This window comes from Miniopterus natalensis, chromosome 1, assembly GCF_054644295.1.
Source record: "Miniopterus natalensis isolate mMinNat1 chromosome 1, mMinNat1.hap1, whole genome shotgun sequence".
Lineage (NCBI taxonomy): Eukaryota > Metazoa > Chordata > Mammalia > Chiroptera > Miniopteridae > Miniopterus > Miniopterus natalensis.
Window position 1 is genome coordinate 86,672,014 of NC_142081.1, and position 20,636 is coordinate 86,692,649.

At 41.7% G+C, this 20,636-nt stretch overlaps 1 protein-coding gene and 1 pseudogene across 1 annotated transcript in view; both read right to left on the reverse strand.

Annotated features, from left to right (window-relative positions):
- Window positions 1–616: 616 nt before the first annotated feature.
- Window positions 617–2,433, reverse strand: LOC107524420 (elongation factor 1-alpha 1 pseudogene; annotated as a pseudogene).
- Window positions 2,434–4,708: 2,275 nt separating this feature from the next.
- The window catches only part of ZNF438 (zinc finger protein 438), a 195,991-nt gene continuing 180,063 nt past the window's right edge, over window positions 4,709–20,636 (reverse strand). Inside the window, 3 exon segments of the mRNA XM_087815417.1 lie at window positions 4,709–4,749; window positions 4,752–5,320; window positions 6,640–8,425. Coding sequence (XP_087671543.1) covers window positions 4,709–4,749; window positions 4,752–5,320; window positions 6,640–8,414 — 2,385 coding nt within the window. The 5' untranslated portion in view covers window positions 8,415–8,425.

Below are 20,636 nucleotides of genomic sequence, written 5' to 3' on the forward strand. Positions count from 1 at the left end.
GTACACTTTTTATACAAAGATGCAAGTATCTGTGGTTCTAGTTTTCATCCTTGAGTTCTGGACTTGCGGCCCACCTGAACTGTTTTATTTTTTATTTTTCTCATTGAACTTTGTTTTATTTTATTTTTATTTTTTTAAACTATATCTTTATTGATTTCAGAGAGGAAGGGAGAAGGGGAGAGAGAGAGTTGGAACATCAATGTTTAGAGAGTCCTCATTGATCGGCTGCCTGCTGGGGATCGAGCCCGTAGCCTGGGCATGTGCCCTGACTGGGAATCGAACCGCGATCTCCTGGATTCTAGGTTGATGCTCAACCACTGAGCCACGCCCGGCTGGGCTAAACTTTGTTTTAATGGATCTCAAAATTCAGTGACAGGTTTTTGGTTGTTTCCATTAAAAAAGTACTGATTTTAAAACTAATATCTTAAAAACTGCCACAGACAAAAAAAACAAATGGTCCACAAAATATTCTCCTTTCCTTCTGAAGGTTTTATGATGCATTATAATCATTAACTAGTCTTTTACTCTTAAACTTAAATGGCCCATTGAGACAAACAGTTCTGAGACATTCTTCTACCACTGACTAAAACTGGGTGGCAGGTACTGGGAATAGTCTTCATTTAGCCTTCTGAGCTTTCTGGGCAGACTTGGTGACTTTGCCAGCTCCACCTGCCTTCTTGTCTACTACTTTGATGACACCCACAGCAATGTTCTGTCTCATGTCACGAACAGCAAAACGGCCCAGAGGAAGGCAGAGAAGCTTTCGACACTCATGGGCTTGCCAGGAACCATACTGACGATGGCAGCATCACCACATTTCAGAAACTTTGGGCCCTCTTCCAGCTTTTCCCCAGAACAACGGTCAATCTTCTCCTTCAGCTCAGCAAATTTGCAAACACTGTGAGCTGTGTGACAATCCAGCACTGGTGTGTATCCAGCACTGATCTGGCCTGGATGGTCCAGGATAATCCCCTGAGCTGTGCAGCCAGCTGCTTCCACTGGTGGGTCATTTTTGCTGCCACCAGCCACACTGCCATGACGAACATCTTTTGAAAGACACGTTCTTGACATTGAAGCCCAGAAGGAGCTTCACTCAGAGCTTCATGGTGCATTTCAACAGACTTTACTTCAGCTGTAATGTTGACTGGAGCAAAGGTGACCACCACGCTGGGCTTGAGAACACCAGTCTCCACTCAGCCCACAGGGACAGTACCAATATCACCAATTTTGTAGACATCCTGGAGGGGCAGAAGCAGGGGCTCGTCAGTAGGACGAGTGGGTGGTAGGATGAATTCAGAGCTTCAAGCAGTGTGGTTCCACTGGCAATGCCATCTTTATGTGTGACTTTCCATTCCTTGAACCAAGGCATGTTAGCACTTGGCTCCAGCATGTTGTAGCCATTCCAACAGGAAATTGGCACAAATGTTACTGTGTCAAGGTGGTAGCCAATTTTCTTAATGTAGGTGCTGACTTCTTTAACAATTTCCTCATATTTCTGGCTGTAGGGCAGCTCAGTGGATTCCATTTTGTTAACACCAACAGTTGTTTCACACCGAGTGTGTAAGCCAGGAAGGCATGTTCACAGGTCTGCCCATTCTTGGAGATACCTGCTTCAAATTCACCAACACCAGCAGCAATAAGCAGGACAGCACAGTCAGCCCGAGTTGTGCCTGTAACCGTGTTTTTGATGAAGTCTCTGTCTTGGGGCATCAGTGATGGTTACATAATATTTGCTGGTCTCAAATTTCCACAGGGAGATAACACGCTCATGTCCAGCTTTCAGTTTATCCAAGACCCAGGCATGCTTGAAGGAGCCCTTCCCCATCTCAGCAACCTCCTTCACAAGTTTTTTGATGGTTCTTTTGTGGAGCCCACCATATTTTGTAGATCAGATTGCTAGTAGTGGCAGACTTGTTGGAATCTACATGTCCAATGACGATGATGTTGATACGAGTTTTCCTTTCCCATTTTGGGTTTGATTTAGTGGTGGTTTTCACCACACCAGTGAAAGCCACCTGAGCTGTTTTAAATTACTTTCTAAGGTATAGCAGACCTCTTCTTTCCAGTCTGACCAAAAGCACAATAAATATTGGCCATTAGTCACTAGTCACTACGTGGCCCACTTGTGGCAGTCATTTCCTTTGTGTTGAGTCACTCTTCACAACACCTTGAGGTATTGTCATCACACTCATTTCACAGACAAGAGACTGGAGCCTTAGGAAGGTGATTCTCTCAAGGTGTCACGGAGAAAGCATACGGCACTTCTGCATCTTGCTCACGGCCTCTGGGTGCAGTAGGCAAGTTACTACTGCACCAACGACACGTCTGCCCCGAGGAAGGCACAGCAATGACGACCCGCTGGCTTATCCATCTGAGCTGTTTCCAGTTACTGTAGCTGAATTACTCCCTTCTCTTCTTACCTATTCCCACCATTCTCACTCACGCGGTGCTACTCATAAGGGCCAGAAACTCCTTATCTTAGTTGACATTGGGGCTGTTCCCATTGTAACACAGGGGGGTGTTTCTAGAAGTTGACACCTAAGACAAACATTTTATTCTGAATGAATCCATACACACAGGCATCCAGTGTGGCCCCTCTACTTTGCAAGTTTCCTTCTCTTTTACAAAGAGTTTTCAGGTCAGTGCCACGTTGAGAAGGGGATGCAGCCAGAGGACTTAACCATACACCAATCACATCTCCCGACTTCTGTTCTCTGTTGCATTCCTAGCACTCTACTTCTTTCCAAAGATTGTCTACGCCCTCACTGTCTTGCCCTTGCTGTGAGACTATGTGGATAAAAAATGGCCGCAGGTGGGTGTCTCTACGATCTTGGGGACTTCAGACTTAGCTTTTGCACCCACACCTTCACCTTCATACATACTCCAGACCCACTCTTCTTCCCTTGGCCAACTGGTATTTCGGAAATACTGCTTAGTCTCTGGGGACTGAATAGTCTATGAATTACTTTACAGTTTCAATTCAAATAGTATTCTAGGTAGATCTCATTTTGCAGTGTCTCTAAGACTAATCTTCCCAAAACAAACTAGGTATTGTACTAAGTGGTAAAGCTGTTTCATGAATAACACAGTTCTAAAAATATCAAACAGTGGATGTCTAATATGATCTCTCTGAAACTGTGTAGAGTGTAATCAGTTGATAAACCACAGCAATATTTTCAGAGATTTCCATCCCTACCCTCTTAGCCTCAAATTTTAAACACTATTTGCGAAAAGCCAAGGACTGAATTTTCCCTTTCCATACTATTTGAGCAAAAGTGTATCTATAAACACTTGCTTTTAAAATTAGACATTAAAAAGATGACTTAAGATCCATTAGCCTATCAATTAGAATTTAGTTCTTCCTCTGTTTCAATCTTTCTTTAGCACAGAAAAATGTTATGCTGATGCCCGGACCAAGCTTCAGGCAAACAGGGCTCGTCACATACACAGTGCTTTCATCTAAAGGCTGAAATTTTAGTAGGATGAGGGCTCAAACTCCCTCATTTCAAAAAAATAATTTTGCAGCCAGGATGGCCAGATACTTCAAATGGCAACTTTTCTGATTTGAGGTAATTTGCCAGGAATTTAAGAGGCAATCATTTACTCTTAACTTTTAAAGAGAGCTTGGGCTTGAACGGCACAGTTGTGTCTGAAATTGATCATTTAGTGACAACCCTCTGAGGTTACTTGGGAGGGAGAGAAAGCAGCCGAAACACCTAGACATCTGGACTGAACTATCTAGGTTCACTTTCTAGGTTGTAAATTTTCTAAACTGAAAATGACTTATTACCAAAAAAGTAATTTTTTTATTAGCCGGTTACTAAAATTTTTTTGATTACTTTGATATAAAACACTACAGCTATAAAACTTACCAAAATCTCATCTTCAAGGCAATGTACATTTAGGAAAAGAGAATTTTAAAAAATCTGAGTCCTGAAAATACGGATTTTTTTAATTTACTTATTTTTTAATCCTCATCAAAGGATATTTTTTCCATTGCTTTTTTCAGAGACAGTGGAAGGGGGAGAGAGAGAAAAAGAAAGAGAGAGTGAGACAGAGGGAGAGAGAGAGAAACCTCAGACTGGTTGCCTCCTGCACGATCCCCGACTGGGGCTGGGCATCAAGCCGGGGACCCTTCAGTCTGAGGGCCAATGCTCTAACCACTGAGCAAAATCAGCTAGGGCCTGAAAATATGGATTTTAAATTGTTAGATGAGAACCTTATTAAGTACATTGCTCTATAGAATTTTCAAATAAGCAAGAGAATTGATAAATAGCAATATTGAGACAGAAATAATTTTGTCACCTGAAAATTTTCACATTTGTCAACTTACTTAAACAGAAAATATTTGAACAAAAGGATACATACATACACTCGAACACACATTTTTACTGACAACTACATTTGAAGAACAGTCTAAAATCCTTTATATTTCAATCTCCAAATTTTGATCTTTTTATTTATTCTGAAATAAAGTCTAAGATATTAACAGTTAGTACACAGAATTTTAAAATAAAACTGCATATGGTTAGAAAATATACATAAAGGGCATATATTTCATAAGAAAATAAAATTATGTACAAAATCACTCCCACTTATTAATGCTGATCCTAATTTGTTTGATTTTTATAATTAAGCACCACCATAACACAAGAACTTCAAGAGAAAGGTGATACAAAGCTCTGTTTAAGCTCCCCCCGCCCGTCTTTCATTTTTCAGTTCTGCTGGGAAGTTCAATCACTCCCTGTGAGAGGGTGCATGTAGAATCCTCCAGAGCTTGGGAGGGTCCTCACAGTTGTGCCCTTGCTCCCAGTGCAGGAGGAGTTCTTCTTTCCTTCCAAGAGTCTGTGCACAAAGGATGCAGTTAAAGCCAGAAAGGGGCTGAGGGAGAACTAAGTGTGGGCTGGGACACGCGGGGCCCTGGGGGACTTCTCCTGGCTCGCTGGGCCCCAGCTGGGCTCCTTCATGTTTTGTGAGCCTTTCCATGTCATTCTGATGATGAAGGTAGGCTTGTCCTTTCAATGTAGGAACTGCATGTACCTCATCAGAGGGACAGTGCTGCAGCAGTTTTCTTCTTTCAGGATGCTGTTTCCAGGAAGGAGCGGCATGTTGAACCAGTTCTTCACAAGCTATCTGGCTTCCTGGGGAGATCTCCTCTTGCAGCCTGCCCTGAATTTCCTCTCCATGAACATAAAGTAAATGAAACTTTATTTCAGCAAAGGACTGGGTAGTGATCTGACAGCGGCCACATTTGATTTGTAATTTGACTTCGTCTGCCTGGTTTAGAAGGAGGTCTTCTTCCAGGCTTGACTTGTTTTCCCTGTAAAAGGGGAAAATATTCTATATAAAATTACATAGAAAAACAGGTGGTTAAGAGCTTTTCAAAGTTCTAAAACACACCCACTGATGAGAAGCACAAAGGGTGGGCAGAGAGAGCATGCGAAGGCCTTCAGTAGAGGCCACAGCGCCCCGAATGGTGCTCCTGCTTGGGGCCACACACTTCGCCCCCAGGTGAGCTAACTGGTCTTTGGTGACTACAGGAATAGGTATCATCAGTGTGAGAGTCAGGTGGCAGCAAGCGAAGCGTTCTAGAAACACGCTGGGTCTGGTTGACAGTAACTGACCCATACCACCACCGTTGCCATCTCTAACCTTGAACATCAAATACAGTTTAACATTTTACCTAAAAATCAAAATGGACTACAAGAAAACAATGACAAGGGGCAGAAAATCTAGTATGGGAAAATGTTTACCTTCCATGGGGTTAGCGAGGACTCAGTTTAGTGTAACTCCCTCTGTCATCTAGTGGACAGTAGACGAAATGAGGGCATTTCCCTGGGTTACTTACTGCTCTAAGAAAGCCCTGACTGCCGGGCTTACGAGTGACTTAGCTTGTTTGTTTATAATGCTAAGAAGCAGTACCTACAAGTGGGAATGATACAGGGAAAAGTTAATCTGGGCTGAAGGGAAAAATAGGGCAAACGTAAGGTCTAAACACCTTTGGGTCGGGTCACACTGAGGTGCCACCACAGGTTATGTGATATTAAGGGGCAAATGAAATTGTTTAGGTATAAATTTTGTGAACACCATTTTGGAAAATTTATTTGTAAAGAGTAACAGGAACTATACGCAATATTTAATTTTTCATATGTCAGATACAAAAATAATCTGTCACAACTTGGCCGGTGTGGCTCAGTCGGTGGGAGCATCATCCCGTACACCAAAAGGTGGTAGGTTCAATTCCCGGTCGGGGCACATACCCAGGTTGTGGTTGCAATCCCCGGTGGGGGTGAGTTCGGGGGGCAACAGATCAATGTTTTTCTCTTGCACTGATATTTCCCTCTCTCTCTCTCAGATCAATTTTTTTTTTTAAAAAAGCAAAGTTAAAAAAAAAAATCTGTCACCCGATTGTCCCCAGCATACCTCAAATAGGCATTTGTGGCCAGAGGTTAGCATAATTATAAATCATGGCTGATCAGAAATCAATGAGAAATGAGATTATTCTTCATAGAACTAGCTTCATAAAATCTTAATCTGAGAGATGTTTTTACGAATTTATCTTTCTGAATATGAAATCTTAGCCTGTTCCCCAAATCCAAACAGACTTTCCCGCCAGGCTTCCATTCCATCGGCACTCACCTCTGCACATTCATGTCCCTGTCCCTGTTCTTTGGCAGGTCCCCTGGCTGCAGTTCACTGGGGGAGGGCTCGGTGCTGATGACAACCCTATGTACTTCTTTCAGATGGCCGAAATAGATTCTGACGTGACCAAACACTTTTGCACAAAATTCACAGCACACAAGTTTCTTCAGCCGGTTCTCACCATGATGAAGTTTCATGTGTGCGCTCAGGCTGCCAGGACGTACGTATGCCTTGCGACAAATTCGACAACTGTAAGGCCGTCTGTTAGTGTGTGTGTTCATGTGATCTCGAAGGTGCTGCTTGAACTGGAAGTGGTGGTTACAGACAGGACATCGGTGCCAAGGCTTCTTAAGGCCAGAGAATCCATTTCTGAATGCAGAACTGGGCTTAGGGGAAGGGCTGTTGTCCTGTTTACAGCTGAGGTATTTAGGAGTGAATGAATTATTGAACAAACTGTCTTGTCCTAGGCAGCTGGGCCTTTGGGACTGTAATACAGCTGCAGGAGAAGCCAAGGGAGCCACAGTGGGTGTGACAATGACAGGTTTAGGCATAATGTTACGATATTTTTTCATAGCCCCAGGTTTTTGATCTCTGGATTGTTGGGAATCATTTTTTATTCTTTTACATTTCCTTCTTTTCCCCTGAAATGACAAGATTTCATCTGGTACCTTTAGTTTTCGTCCTTTTCTCTTTGCTGCCCCGCCATTTAGTTTTGTTTTGTGGTTGAGATCCAGTTTGGTAGCTGGACAAAAGGCACTTTTACAGGGACTGTGCTTTGAAACCTGTGGACCAGTTACCTTATCGGCCCTTTTGGTGGCTGCATCAAAGCCTTCAGGGATGGTGGATGTCTCATAGCAGTCGACCCTGAGCCCAGGCAGAGAAAAGTCTACAATGTTAACATCTGACTCACTTTTATACATCTCTGTTGTTTTCACCCTTAAGTAGGGTAAGATTGGCAGTTTACCTTTGGGGACTGAAGGGATTAACCGAAGTGCACTGCCCAAAATGGCTGGTGATGACCTGATCGTGCCTTTTGCAAGATCATCTTGTTCTTTATGTTTTTCACTGGCAACAGCAGGTTTACTGGATGTTTCTTTGCTTGCAAAGTTTTCTTTCCCTGAAATCTTCATGAGACCCTGCCTGGCAGTGGGCTCCTCTGGTGTGGATGATGTTGGGGTGTCAGGAAGTTTGGGATTTCCATGGTCACTGGTCACTGGAGGTCGAGAGTCTCCTTGGCAATCTCCACCGGTCAATGCAGCCATGCTGACGCCGGCTGGGGCTCGGTCTAGTGACAGTACTGGCTTGGACGCACTGGGCTGGGGCAGGGGTTCAGAACGGTCAGGTAGGGAAGGAGACGTTTGGGTTTGGGCAGGAGGCTTGCTAAAGCCACTTTCAGAGGAGATCAGAATGGGGTTCTTTGAGGATCCTTTGTTTTTTCTCGGGGGTTGGTATCGAGGAATAGGCAGTTTAAGGTTTTCAGGCAGGGGCAGTCTGGGTTTCTGGACTGGCTGAGCTGAGGCAACATGAGGCAATGCCACGAGAGAAAATGTCCCCTTCTGGCCAGCAACCTGCATCAGAGCATAATTCTGGGCAGGCACCCCCAGTGGTGTGGAGCCGATGGTGGGACCTGGATTCACCTGATCAGAGAGTGATGGCAAAGGGCCTGGCGACACTCTGGAAGTTAGGACTTTGGGCATAATTTTTGGTGCAATGGTTCTAAACTGAGTCTTGTTTTGCAAACCTTTCCCACTCTGTGTTGTTCCAGAAGGCATGACTGATTCACCTGCAATGACATTACAATGTAAAAAGTCACCTTGGTATAGCTGTCCTGTTGTTGAGAGCACAAATTAGCATCTTATCATTTACTCTTCCCAGAAGGCTTTCCTAGAAGGCTTTCCTAGACCACTCCTACTCCTCTAGGCAAGCTCCTGTGTTCTTCAGCATCTAGCCTGAAAGTCAACTCCTGCCACCTTTCCCAAGGATCAATTATTATTCTCCTCTATGGGTCCTATTACATTTGCCACTTTTCACAATAATTTGTTTGTGTCTCTATTGCTAAACAGAGATTTCTGAGAGCTGGAGTCTATCTTGCTCGTCTTTACTCCACTAAGTCCATCCTCTACATTAACCTAATTTTCATTCATCTTTACAGGCCAGTGCAGCCCCACCTCCTATCCTGATCTCCGGAGCTGCAGCATTTCTCCACTGGTCTTCTCTGGTCTGTTCTGCTGTGTATTTAACTTATTTTATATACATGTCTTGTTGTCCCTATAAAACTTAAGCTTTGTGAGGGTGAAGCTGATATTTAATTCATCTTGATATTTCCCCCTGTATCTTCAGTATGAAACAAATGTTTCTTGTATCAAATTCATTTTTCACTCAATTTCAGGACACACCATTTGATCCCTTGGCAGTGTGATTGTGTTGCACAGCTGATGCATTCCAGACTGAATGCCAGCTTTGTTGTTGCTTCCCCATGTGACTCATGAATTTCTTCTCACACTTTTCAAACTGTTTATGTGTGCTTTTGCAATTAAATCACCAGTATAAAAAAAGCTGATGTGACACCTTAAAAAATGATGAAGAAAAATAAAACAATACAGCCCGGCTGGGCGTGGCTCAGCGGTTGAGCGTCGACCTAGGATCCAGGCAATCGGGGTTCGGTTCCCTGTCAGGGCACATGCCCGGGTTGCGGGCTCTATCCCCAGTTGGGGGCGTGCAGGAGGCAGCCGATCAATGACTCTCTCATCATTGATGTTTCTATCTCTCTCTCTCCCTCTTCCTTCCTCTCTCTGAAATCAATAAAGATATTTTAAAAAAACAAACAAACAAACAAAATACAAAGTGACAGGCAAAGAGACAGAGAACATAAAAAACACACAAAATCACATGCACTTCCTAGGACACTAACTGACAGAATAGCACTCACGCTGTTCAGATTTATTATGACTAGAGACCAATTACAACTACTCTAAGAAAACAATTCAGGAAATATTTTGATGCACTGCTGCTGCTTTTTTTTTTTTTTTTTTTTTTAATATATCTTTATTGATTTCAGAGAGAGGAAAGGAGAGGGAGAGAAAGAGATAGAAACATCAATGATGAGAGAGTCATTGATCAAGCCCGCAACCCAGGCATGTGCCCTGACCGGGAATCGAACGCCCGATCGCCTGGATCCTAGGCAGGTGCTCAACTGCTGAGCCACGCCCGGCCGGGCTTGATATACTGCTTCTAAGGACTGAATCACCTATTTTATTTTAATTTTTATTGATTTCAGAGAGAAGAAGGGAGTGGGAAAGAGAGAGAGAGAAACATCAATGATGAGAGTCATTAATTGGCTGCCTCCTGTATGCCCCCTGCTGGGAACTGAGTTTGAAACCTGGGCATGTGCCCTGACCTGGCATCAAACTGCGATCTCCTGGATCCTAGGTCGATGCTCAACCGCTGAGTCATGCCAGCCAGGCTGGATCATCTATTTTATTCCTGAGGCCTCAAGGTCCTAAAGCCTGGCTGCAGAGAAATTTCCCATTTCTATGTACCTCATTTTAGGCAGACTTCACTCCAACTCACATTTACTAGGTATCTACAGTATTCTAGGGATTGGCTATTACAGACCCACAATCCCTTTTTTAAAACCTTTAGGGCACAATGTGTTTTGGAATTTATGCTTTCAAATTTTAAAAAGTAATAGGATGCATACACCAAATGTTATCTAACACCCGTAGAGTCTGCAGAGCACCCCTAATTATACCTATTACCACATCTGTGGCAAAACATAGGAGTGCATATTCACAAAATGTGGGACAAATGAAGATGCTTAAATAGTCTTACTCAGTTCAGGTGTTGCCTCTGAATGAGTTCTGGTACCCAACTTTTGATAAAATTTTCTGTTTTCAGAGCTTTTTAGATTTTGGAGTTATGAGCAAAGGCTTGAAGAATTATTTGTTTAGGGGATACCAAGGATACAAAGATGAACAGACAATTTCTCCCCTAGGTAGCTGGGATCTAGTGACAGAGACAATTTTAAAAACTTAAAAAAATCTTGATTTTAATGTCTATTGCTATTGAATTAACAATTTTAGTAGAAAGTTGATTTTTTTCAGTGAAAATGCCACTCCCTAAATAAACATATTGTTGCATAGTAGAAATAAGAAATGTATACTGAGCAACTTATTTTAGAAAGTAATCACTGTTTGGGGAAGAAAGAGTATGTAAAAAACATATTTCACACGGTAATCTGTATTAGCATAAGAAGGCAAATCACTAATGCCATGGTCCCACAACTCACACAGGATAATTATGTAATGTTGTTTTCCTTTTTAGCTTTGCTACCACCAAGTTCATGGGTAAAGTGCTTGGTAAATCACCTGGCAATAGTCACTTAAATGGAGGTGCTACATTTGCTTCTTCTTGCTATATAAGTTATTTAGTTTGTAGATTTATTTTCATAGCCTTTAAAGTTAAGTGTCTTTCATTTTAAGTCTCATCTCATCTTTTTGGAAGAAGTACTGAAGTTGTAAATAAATATATTAAATCGGGATTGTGAGGCTTTGCAGAAAGCTTAAAATTATTGATAGCTTTTGGTTACCTAGAGACAAAGCTTATTAAATAACTGCATTAACAATAATAATAATGGTCTTTGCATCTACAGAACAGATTGGGGGTGAGAAGAAAGAGAAAACATTGGGTCATTAATATGTAGTTCATACTTTTTTTAATATCCTCACTCGAGGATATGTTTCTTCATTGATTCTAGAGAGAGAGGGAGGAAGAGGGAGAGAGAGAAACATCGATGTGAGAGAGAAACATCAGTCAGTTGCCTCATGCATGCGCCCAGGCTGGGGATCAAACCTGCAACCTGGGTATGTGCCCTGACCCTGGGAAATCACACCCATGACCCTTCATTGCATGGGACTATGCTCTAACCACTGAGCACTACCAGCCAGGGTTCTAGTTCATACTCTTAATTGAGCACAAAATATTTACAGCAAGACCTAAAAGAAAGGCTACTTTGTCCTCAGTCATAAATCCTCTTGAAATAATGTGACAATACATCAAAGCATTAAGCCATATCACCTCATTTGACTGCTCAAAACTGTCCAGTGGCTCTTCATCTCAGAACCAAAGCCAAAGTCCTTGCAATGACCAAAGAGGCCTCCTGCCATCTGGCTCCCAGGAACCTCTCTAATTTACTCCTTCCTCTCCAGCCACAGTGGCTTCTTTGATGTTCCATAAATGCACCACTTCCTCACTTCCTCAGTCTTTTTACCTGCTCTCACTGCCCAGATACTCTTCTAGATGAATCCCCAGTACTTGCTCCAGCTTTTCCTTCAAGAAATGCTCAAAGGGCCTCTTCCTGGGGAGCTCTTCTCTGACCACCTTATTTGAAATTGCACCTCCATTCTGAATTCCCTACCCCTCCATTCCAGTTTCCTCTAGCAGTGCTCCATCCTATGGACTACATTACACGCCCCGCCTCCCCAACAGAGCGAATTCTTTGAGGACAGGGAGCTGGCATCTGTCTTCAGGGCTTAGAATAGTGTTGGGCAGATGGTAGAAATGTAATAATTACTTGTTGAATTTGTAAATGGTAATAGAATGATTAATGGCTGAAATAAAGAATTTACAGATTGGACCTAGAAAATTTTCTAAAAAATAAAAATAAAAAAAATTACTTAAAAGCAAACTTTAACATTTCCAAGTACTGAAAATTATAAAAAAAGAAATAGAGAATGTATCTCTGGAACATTGTTTTGCTTGTTTGTTTTTTTCCAATTAAATTTCACTCACTGCCAGAATAAGGAAATGGGTTAGCACCATGATTGGACCCTTTAAAATAAAGGTGAGGCCAATCAACTAGCCATTTGAGGAAATGGGAGAGAACAGTAAATTTTGCTGCTCGGATACAAACTAAAATAGTTAAAGAAGTGAGCAAGCTATGAAGAAGAAATTGCATTAAAGAAAACAGACAAAGAGGGAGATTAGAGTTCAGAAAGCAGAATCAACTAGAAATGGAAAAACTGAACCTCAGAAGCAGTGGATGGTGATGTCAACACAAAGAGAAGCAGAAATAACAAAGAACAGATGATGTAGCTGAAGCAACAACCAGTGGTCAAGGTCAACTCGAAATCTCTTCTGACAGGTAAAGTTTCCAGAGATGAGACTAGATACACTTTATAGAGCCATTCCAAAGGGAGTGAGCTAATTATGATGCATTTAAGGTTAATGTGCTTTGACCAATCTTCAAAAGTTTCTACATTATAGTGGATATAAAAATCACAGGAAGAGCAATGATATTCAAAGGAAAAGGAGACAATTGTAGTCCAGGACCAAAGGAAACACTTTAGGGTAGCTAGTGGTCCCAGCAAGGGAGAATATTGATCAGTGAGCAGCCTGGGCAACCAGAAAAGATGGAGTCGTAGCTGACAGGTATGGAGCCTGTCAAACAGAGTCAGTTCTCCTCAAGTTACCTGCAATTTAAAGAAGTGGATACTGGGGTAGACAAATTTATCAGCTGGCTCATTATTAATTATCATAAACTAATCACAAGAAATCTGTGGGTAAAAAAGATAAGGGCTTATTGGGAAATTTAACTTACTCACATTTACCTGTATTTATAGAAGTACAGATGAGGGTGAGGGTCTCCATGAAGGAGTGCTGAGTCCCATTTCCCAGCGTCATTAGGATGAAGCGATGGGGAGTGAAACTGATGCATTAGAAGAAATGAAAGGAAGGAAAAGGAGGGCAAAGCCACAAAAATAGAAGAAAAACAAAACCCTAGGAGTTAGTTAATGTCTAGGAACAGAGTACTAACAGAATAATCATCCAACCATATAATGTAATACTATGCAGCAGGAAAAAGAAAATGAGTTAGACTGATATGGATTACTCTCCAAAATGTGAGATTTATAGTATGCTATCACTTGGATTTAAAAAGATAGTGAAGTATACACAGAAATATATTCCTGGATATGCATAGGATATTTCTGAAAAGAAACAAAAGAAACTGGTATTATGGTGGCCTTTGGGGTGGGGACTCTCAAGGAACTAAGAAGTCAGGATGAGACAGGTGCTTATTTTGCACTGAATACTCTGTGTGCCTGGCATACAGGAGGCACTTATAAATATTTATTGAGTGAGTGAAAGGAAAATGAAAGTTTCCCTATTTGCAACTGTTTTTTAAAAGGGCATCTTTTAGGACAGAAATTCCTTTAACATTTCTTGCAATGCTAGTTTGGTGGTGATAAACTCCTTTAGCCTTTTTTTTTTTTGTCTAGGAAGTTCTTTATTTCACCATCTATTTTGCATGATAGCCTTGTTGGACAGAGTAGCCTTGGTTTCAGATCCTTGTTTTGCATTACCTTGAATACTTCATGCCATTCCCTTCTGGCCTGTAGAGTTTCTGATGAGAAGTAGTCTGACAGCCTATGGGAGCTCCTTTGTAGGTAAGAAATTGCTTTTCTCTTGCTGCCTTTAATATTCTCTCTTTGTCTTGAATTTTTGGCCTTTTTATTATGATGCGTCTGGGTGTGAGCCTCTTTGGGTTCTTCTTGCTTGGGACTCTCTGTGCCTCCTGAACTTATGTGGCTTTTTCCTTCGTCAGGTTAGGGAAGTTTTCTGCCATTATTTCTTGAAACAGGTTCTCTATCCCTTGCTTAATGTCCTTCCCTTTTGGTATTTCAATGATGCAAATATTGTTACATTTCATGTTGTCCCACAGCTCCCTTAAACAGTCCTCCTGTTTTTTAATTGTTTTTATTTTGAGATCTCTCAGTGCTTTTTCCTACCCTGTCTTTAATTCACTGATCCGATCCTCAGGTTCCACTATTCTGCAGTTTATCCCTTCCAATGTATTCTTTATTTCTGCTATGTCATTCTTAATTTCCTTCATAGTTTCCATATCTTTTCTCATGCTGTTGAGCATCCTTATGATTAGTATTCGGAACTCTATTTCTGACAGGCTGCTTATCTCCATTTCATTTAGCTCTTCTCCTGGAGAATTCTCTTGTTCTTTCACTTGGGGCTTGTTTTTTTTGACTCCCCATTTTGGCTGCTTGTTTGGGCTTGTTTCTATGTATTAGGTAGATTTTCTAGGACTGCCAGTCTTTTTGGAGGGTCTCTGGTGCAGGCCAATGTCAGATGCTGTTTGTGATTGGTCTTGGGTACCCTGTTTGGAGCTATCAGTGATCCATAGCTTGTGGCTTCCTCTGCTGAGGCTGGGTGTGTTTTGACAGGAGCAAGATGCCCACCAAGGTCTCCTTTTCCAAGCCCTGGGTCCAGAAACAAATCAGGCAAAGACTCAAAGCACCCAGAGGTCTGCCTGTGCCTTCAAGTTGATTGTTATTCTTAGTCTCTTAATGAGCCTCAGGCTGTACACCACAGCAAGGAGTAAGCTCCATAGGGTGGGATGAGAGGTTTTTCAATGGGTAGGGCAATTTTTGCCCACCTCAGGCAAAAGCTTCCTGGATGGTAAAGGTCTGCCTGAGAAATATGTCCTCTGCAGTATGGGAGAATGACTCAGCACAGGAATCCAAATGACCGCCCTCTGAGCTCTATCCTCAGAGCCAGCATCCCTGGATTTTCCTCACACAACTCTAGTCCACTCTGCCCTTCCTCTGCTAGACCCCAAGGTGAGTGGCTGCACATGAACTTTTGCTTGTTGGTCCTTTAAGAGGGTGCCTGCATTACCAGCCATCTCTCCCTGGCAGACAGAAACCCTGCTGCTTTTCACAGCCAGATGTTATGTGGGCACCTTGCTCAGTTCTGGTGCTCTGGGCTTGGGAGCCCAGCTTGGGGTTTAGACCCAAGAGTTCTCGGTGGGAACCTCCCACAGCTGAGATCTGCCTCCTGACCTTCAGCTGCTGCCTGTGGTAGCTGGCCAGCTCTCTCACATCTCCATACTTCCTACCAGTCTCTAAGTGGTCTCCACTTTAGGTCCTTTGTTATGACGGTGCTCTCCAGTTAGTCTTCAGTTGATTATTCAAGATGATTTTTCTATATTTTAGTTGTAAGTCCAGTTTGGTACTGGGAGAGTGTCAGTGTAGCTTCCACTTAATCTGCCACCATCCCCACAAGAATTTTTCAAACATGCAATACCTGCCTATTTAGTCAGGGGCACTGACCTCTTTCCCTTAGATTGTCAAATAAAAAATGACAACAGCAGCCCAGCCAGGCGTGGATCGGTGGTTAAGAGTCGACCCAGGATCCAGGCTATCAGGGTTCAATTCCCGGTCAGGGCACATGCCTGGGTTGCGGGCTGCAGCCGATCAATGACTCTCTCATCATTGCTGTTTCTAGCTCTCTCTCTCCCTCTCCTTTCCTCTCTCTGAAATCAAGATATATTAAAAAAAAAAAAAAAAAAAAGACAACAGCAAACACAACAGTAGCCGTCTGGTGTGAATGAATCAAAATTATACCTTTTTTTTTTTTTGTCAGATAGGCAAAAAACGTATTTTTGGTGGGCCACAGAATGTTAGTAATTAGTTTGTGTGTTCCAAGAGATACAAAAGGTTGAAAATCACTGTTTTAGGATATTCATGATGGGTAAGTGTGTGTGTATGAATAAATGACTGTGTCTAGATTACATGCAGGAGTGTCTCATGTTTTTTTATTTTCCTTGACTGCTTGATCACAAGGATTGCTAATGATAAGAAAACTGATCTAATAATCTGACGGGCATTGCATAACTACCCCCAAAAGTTAAGCACTGAGAGGTGTCAGAGCTCATTATCTTCCAAGGACAACTGGAGTCCTGAGAATTGTGCCTCCAAACATTTGGTTCTTTAGGATAAGAGAAGGCAATTTGCAATAAAGGTCAGTTATGCTACAATAACTGCAGAGTCTTTTTTTACCTTTTAAAGTAGTTTGAATAGAAGTTCTTAGAGAAATTGAAAGTAACATTAAGTTTTTAACTCTAAAATACTAAGATTGTATGACTGTAGGAAGTGTTTCTTTGCAGTGTAGCTACAGGAGTGGTTTACTCCACTACATACTTTCAAGACCTTTCACAGATGGCGACCAAAAACCCCTCACCTGTCACCTACTAAATTACACATCTCATAGAGCTGTGCACTAAATAATGAGAGGTAGAAATTTCCACTGACATTCATAATTTCTGGAAATCCTGCAAAATTACCCATAACACAGTTTAAGAGACTCACAGGACTCTCAGGCTCTAAACATAGACTTTTATTAACTGAAAACATAAAAGGCTCACTCAGTAAAATTAATTTTGCACAATTATACAACATGAATACTTAATATTAGGATTTTAAATGTGGGCTTGTTTTTCAATATGTTAAGCATATTAAAAATAACTATTTTGAAAAGTGACATTTATAGAAACTAATCTAACTGTGGATTTAAAAGGAAACTAATAGATATTGAGTCCTTATTATGGTCTAGAATCTGTGCTAGGTCTTTTAATTGAACCCCTGAGTAAACCCTGAAAATAAATATTATTGTTCCCCTTTTATAGATTAAGAATAACAAGTCTTGAGGAAGTTAAATAATGTGCCAAAGTCCACACAAGCAGACCTGTCCCACTCTCATTTGAAGCAATGACCTTCCTCTTCTCCATTCGCCCCTCAAAAGGAGAAAAATTATATATAAGTTGCCCTAATTTACTCCAAAATATAATATTATCTCTGAATGCTTAGGAGAATACAATTTTTTTGAAATAAAAATGGCTTGTCAGATCCCAAAACTTCAATTACCACCAATTATTTCTCAAAGCCCACTTATTAGAGAGAACTCATGGAAAGCTAATCATTTCTGAAGCAAAAGGCAGATTTTTAAAGTTGAATTTGCCACTTATTGTCCATAGGATTCTGACAAATCCAGTGAGGCTGTCAGATATTTGTTTGGGAAAAGTGTGCTGTGTGTCCTGCTCCTTTTCCTCCATTACCGCCACAGAATTTGACCTGATGGAGATCGGCTGCATGTTAGAAGCAGCAGAGGGAAGAAGAAGGCTCGACAGCACTAAGTGCCAACATCTGAGCCGGCTTGATCCAACTGCCACACCACAGCTGGCACAGATAGTATTAACAGACCAGTTACTGGGGAAGACAGCTCTCTAGACAGCTGCAAACAACTCACTTCCTGATTTCCATGGGCAGGACCAGAGCCTCCTTTGTTGCTTCTGAGCAAAGTTGTTCCTGCTCGCCCCTTTGTCAGTGTGGGCACAACTCCATGATTCCATGTACTGGGGCCACAGGCCTACGCTACACGTGGAATGGGGAGCAGGTACAGAAAGAGAGGGGTGTTCCTGCTCTTGAAGCAGGCCCCATGGATGCAGGAGCAGAACAAAAGTACTGCCAAATGTTAGCCACTTAAAGAGCCAAACTTTTAGGTGTTGTTTAGGTTTTAACTTTATTAAACTGAAAACTCCTATTTTCAGTTTTATTTGTTGGCATCCCTTTTTCCCCTCCCACTTGGCCTTCAAATAACAAATTCCAGTTGGGGTTCAAACTGTTTCCCAGGATGGTCTTTGGTAAAAACAAATACGGTAAATCCCTGGAGATGTTTGAGATAAAAGAAATGCCTCATAACACAGGGGAGCTCAACTTAATTTTGTTGAAAAACCCTATAAACACATTTAGCTATTGCCTTCCCTCTCCCCAAGGCACTGTCCAGGCTCTGCAGCAACAGAGTCAACAGGAGGTTACTGAGCGCTGACAGCAGAGTGCACTATAAAATATGCTGGCACAGGCACAAGCGTTCTTTTGTTTCTAAGGATGCAGGATGCCAAATACTACTTCTATTCCACATTTCTATAGAATGTGGGTTCAAGCTGTTTCCCAGGATGATCAACCTCCTAGAGTTGTAATATTCAGGACCCAAATTTCAGGAAATCTGACACTGTACAAAGGAAATAAGCACATTCCCAGTTAGTATCTTGTATCCTGAGCCTAGTTTTCTCCATTCTCCTTGGCATATGCACTGCTCTGCTAAACTGTGCTCTTACCTGACTCCCTCTCCTTCCCTCCTGTAACAACACCTATGATATCCAGATACCTTCCATTCAGCACAGGCCTTTAAGAGCTGCCTTGCCAAACAGTGAATTCATAGCCTAGCTTAGCAAGAAAAAGAATTTTCATTTTCTGAGCACCAGAGCTTCTTTATTCCTAGCACTTATCAATACTGTTTCTTAAACATTATTCCAATGATAAGGAATATTTTGTATCAGGTACTGTTCAAAATACATGCATTATCATTTCATCCCCACAATAACTTCAATTGGGAATTACTGCTATATGTACATTTTACAGATAGAGATTTCAAAGCAGGTGACAGGCTGGGACTCAAACCTTGGACTATTTGACTGAAAGGGTGCTTTTCACCTCAACATGGTTATGGCCGCTATCATTGTCTCTGGTGGAAAGAGCATGGTTTTGGGGGTTCAGACAGAGGTGGTTTCAACTCCTGGTTCTGTCTCGTGGCTTGTGAAAGTCACTGTCTGAGCCTAAGTGTTCTCAGTTATTAAGTGGGCATATTAATAGTTTCTGACTACAAAGGTCTATCAGGATTAAATAAAAAAAGTCCCCATGAAGGTGACAGGGTAGTGCCTAGCACATGTTAAATGCTCAGCAGACATTAGTTTTCCACTTCCTCTTGCCAAAAAGTATTGATACTGTTATTATTAACAGGAAAGGAATAAAGGGGAGATTAGATAATACAGGCATGCCTTTTTTACTGCTTTGCCAAAAAGCTACAGTTTGATACTTTCCAAGTCTATTCCCCGCAAAGTGATGGGAAAATCAACTAGACAGAGGCAGTTCAGATGCATGCCCAGTAAGGTGTAGGTGACACGGGAAGATGCCTACTTGCCAGTCACACCTGGGAACAAGTCAGTGGCCAGAAGAGATTTACTTCATATGTCTAGAATGGCATTTTTAAGGAGGGTGCACACTGTACTTTAAAAGGTGAAGTAACTGTTCCTTGCTTTATGGTATAGTTTTACAGATGTCTTATCTTCACTTATGATTTATCTTCAACTCACAGTGATGTATAACTTTTTTTTGCTGCAAGTTTTTCTATGCTTCAGCTTTTATGTCAAATAGTTCATGACTTATATGTACCAATGCACAGGACCACGTATTCCTTTATGTCCATAATTGGTCCCTAAAACTTCTGCTTGGTAAGTGGTTTTTTTTTGACTGTTACTTATTTCTTTTTTAAAAAATTTATCTTTATTGTTGAAAATATTACACACATCCCCCTTTTTTTCTCCATTGACCCCTCCACCTGGCTCCTGCCCCCTCCCCAGGCCTTCACTGCACTATTGTCTGTGTCCACGGGCTATACATATATGCATATAAGTTCTTTGGTTAATCTCTTCTGCAGCCCCCTGCCCTTCCCTCTGAGATTCCTCAGTCTGTTCCATGCTTCTATGTCTCTGGACCTATTTTGTTCATCAGCTTATTTTGTTAATTAGATTCCACATATAAGTGAGATCATGTGACATTTGTCTTTGTCTGACTGGCTTATTTCACTTAGCATAATACTCTCCAGGTCCCTCCATGCTTATTTCTTTAATCAAGGCACACCTTAACATAGAGAGATCACCTACAATACTGAGACTTTGAAGAAAGTAAAGAAAAAGCAAATGAAGCCCCAGGCACTGACTAGATTTGCAGTAGTTACCTCTGGGGAGCTGAGCAGATCTGCTGTATGTGAGTAAACTAGCATCTACAGATTCTGAGGTATAGCTAAGGTAGTCAGATGCTGATATGAGCAACGACAAAGAGCGAAGTCATCGGAGTTTCAAACCTGTGGGACTACTTAGGAGTCCTTTTTTTGAATTCTGCACAGCTTCTCCTCCAATATCTTTATTGTTCTTTGGATAAAAACCACAAAACCTGGTTGAAGGAAATGTTTACTCTCATCTACAGGTTAGGAATATGTTAAGAGTTAACTCTCCATTTTCCTTGAAGAGATGGAGGGATTTTGCAATCCACCTGCATTCTCTTTTCCTTGGGGCTGTTCATATTTGG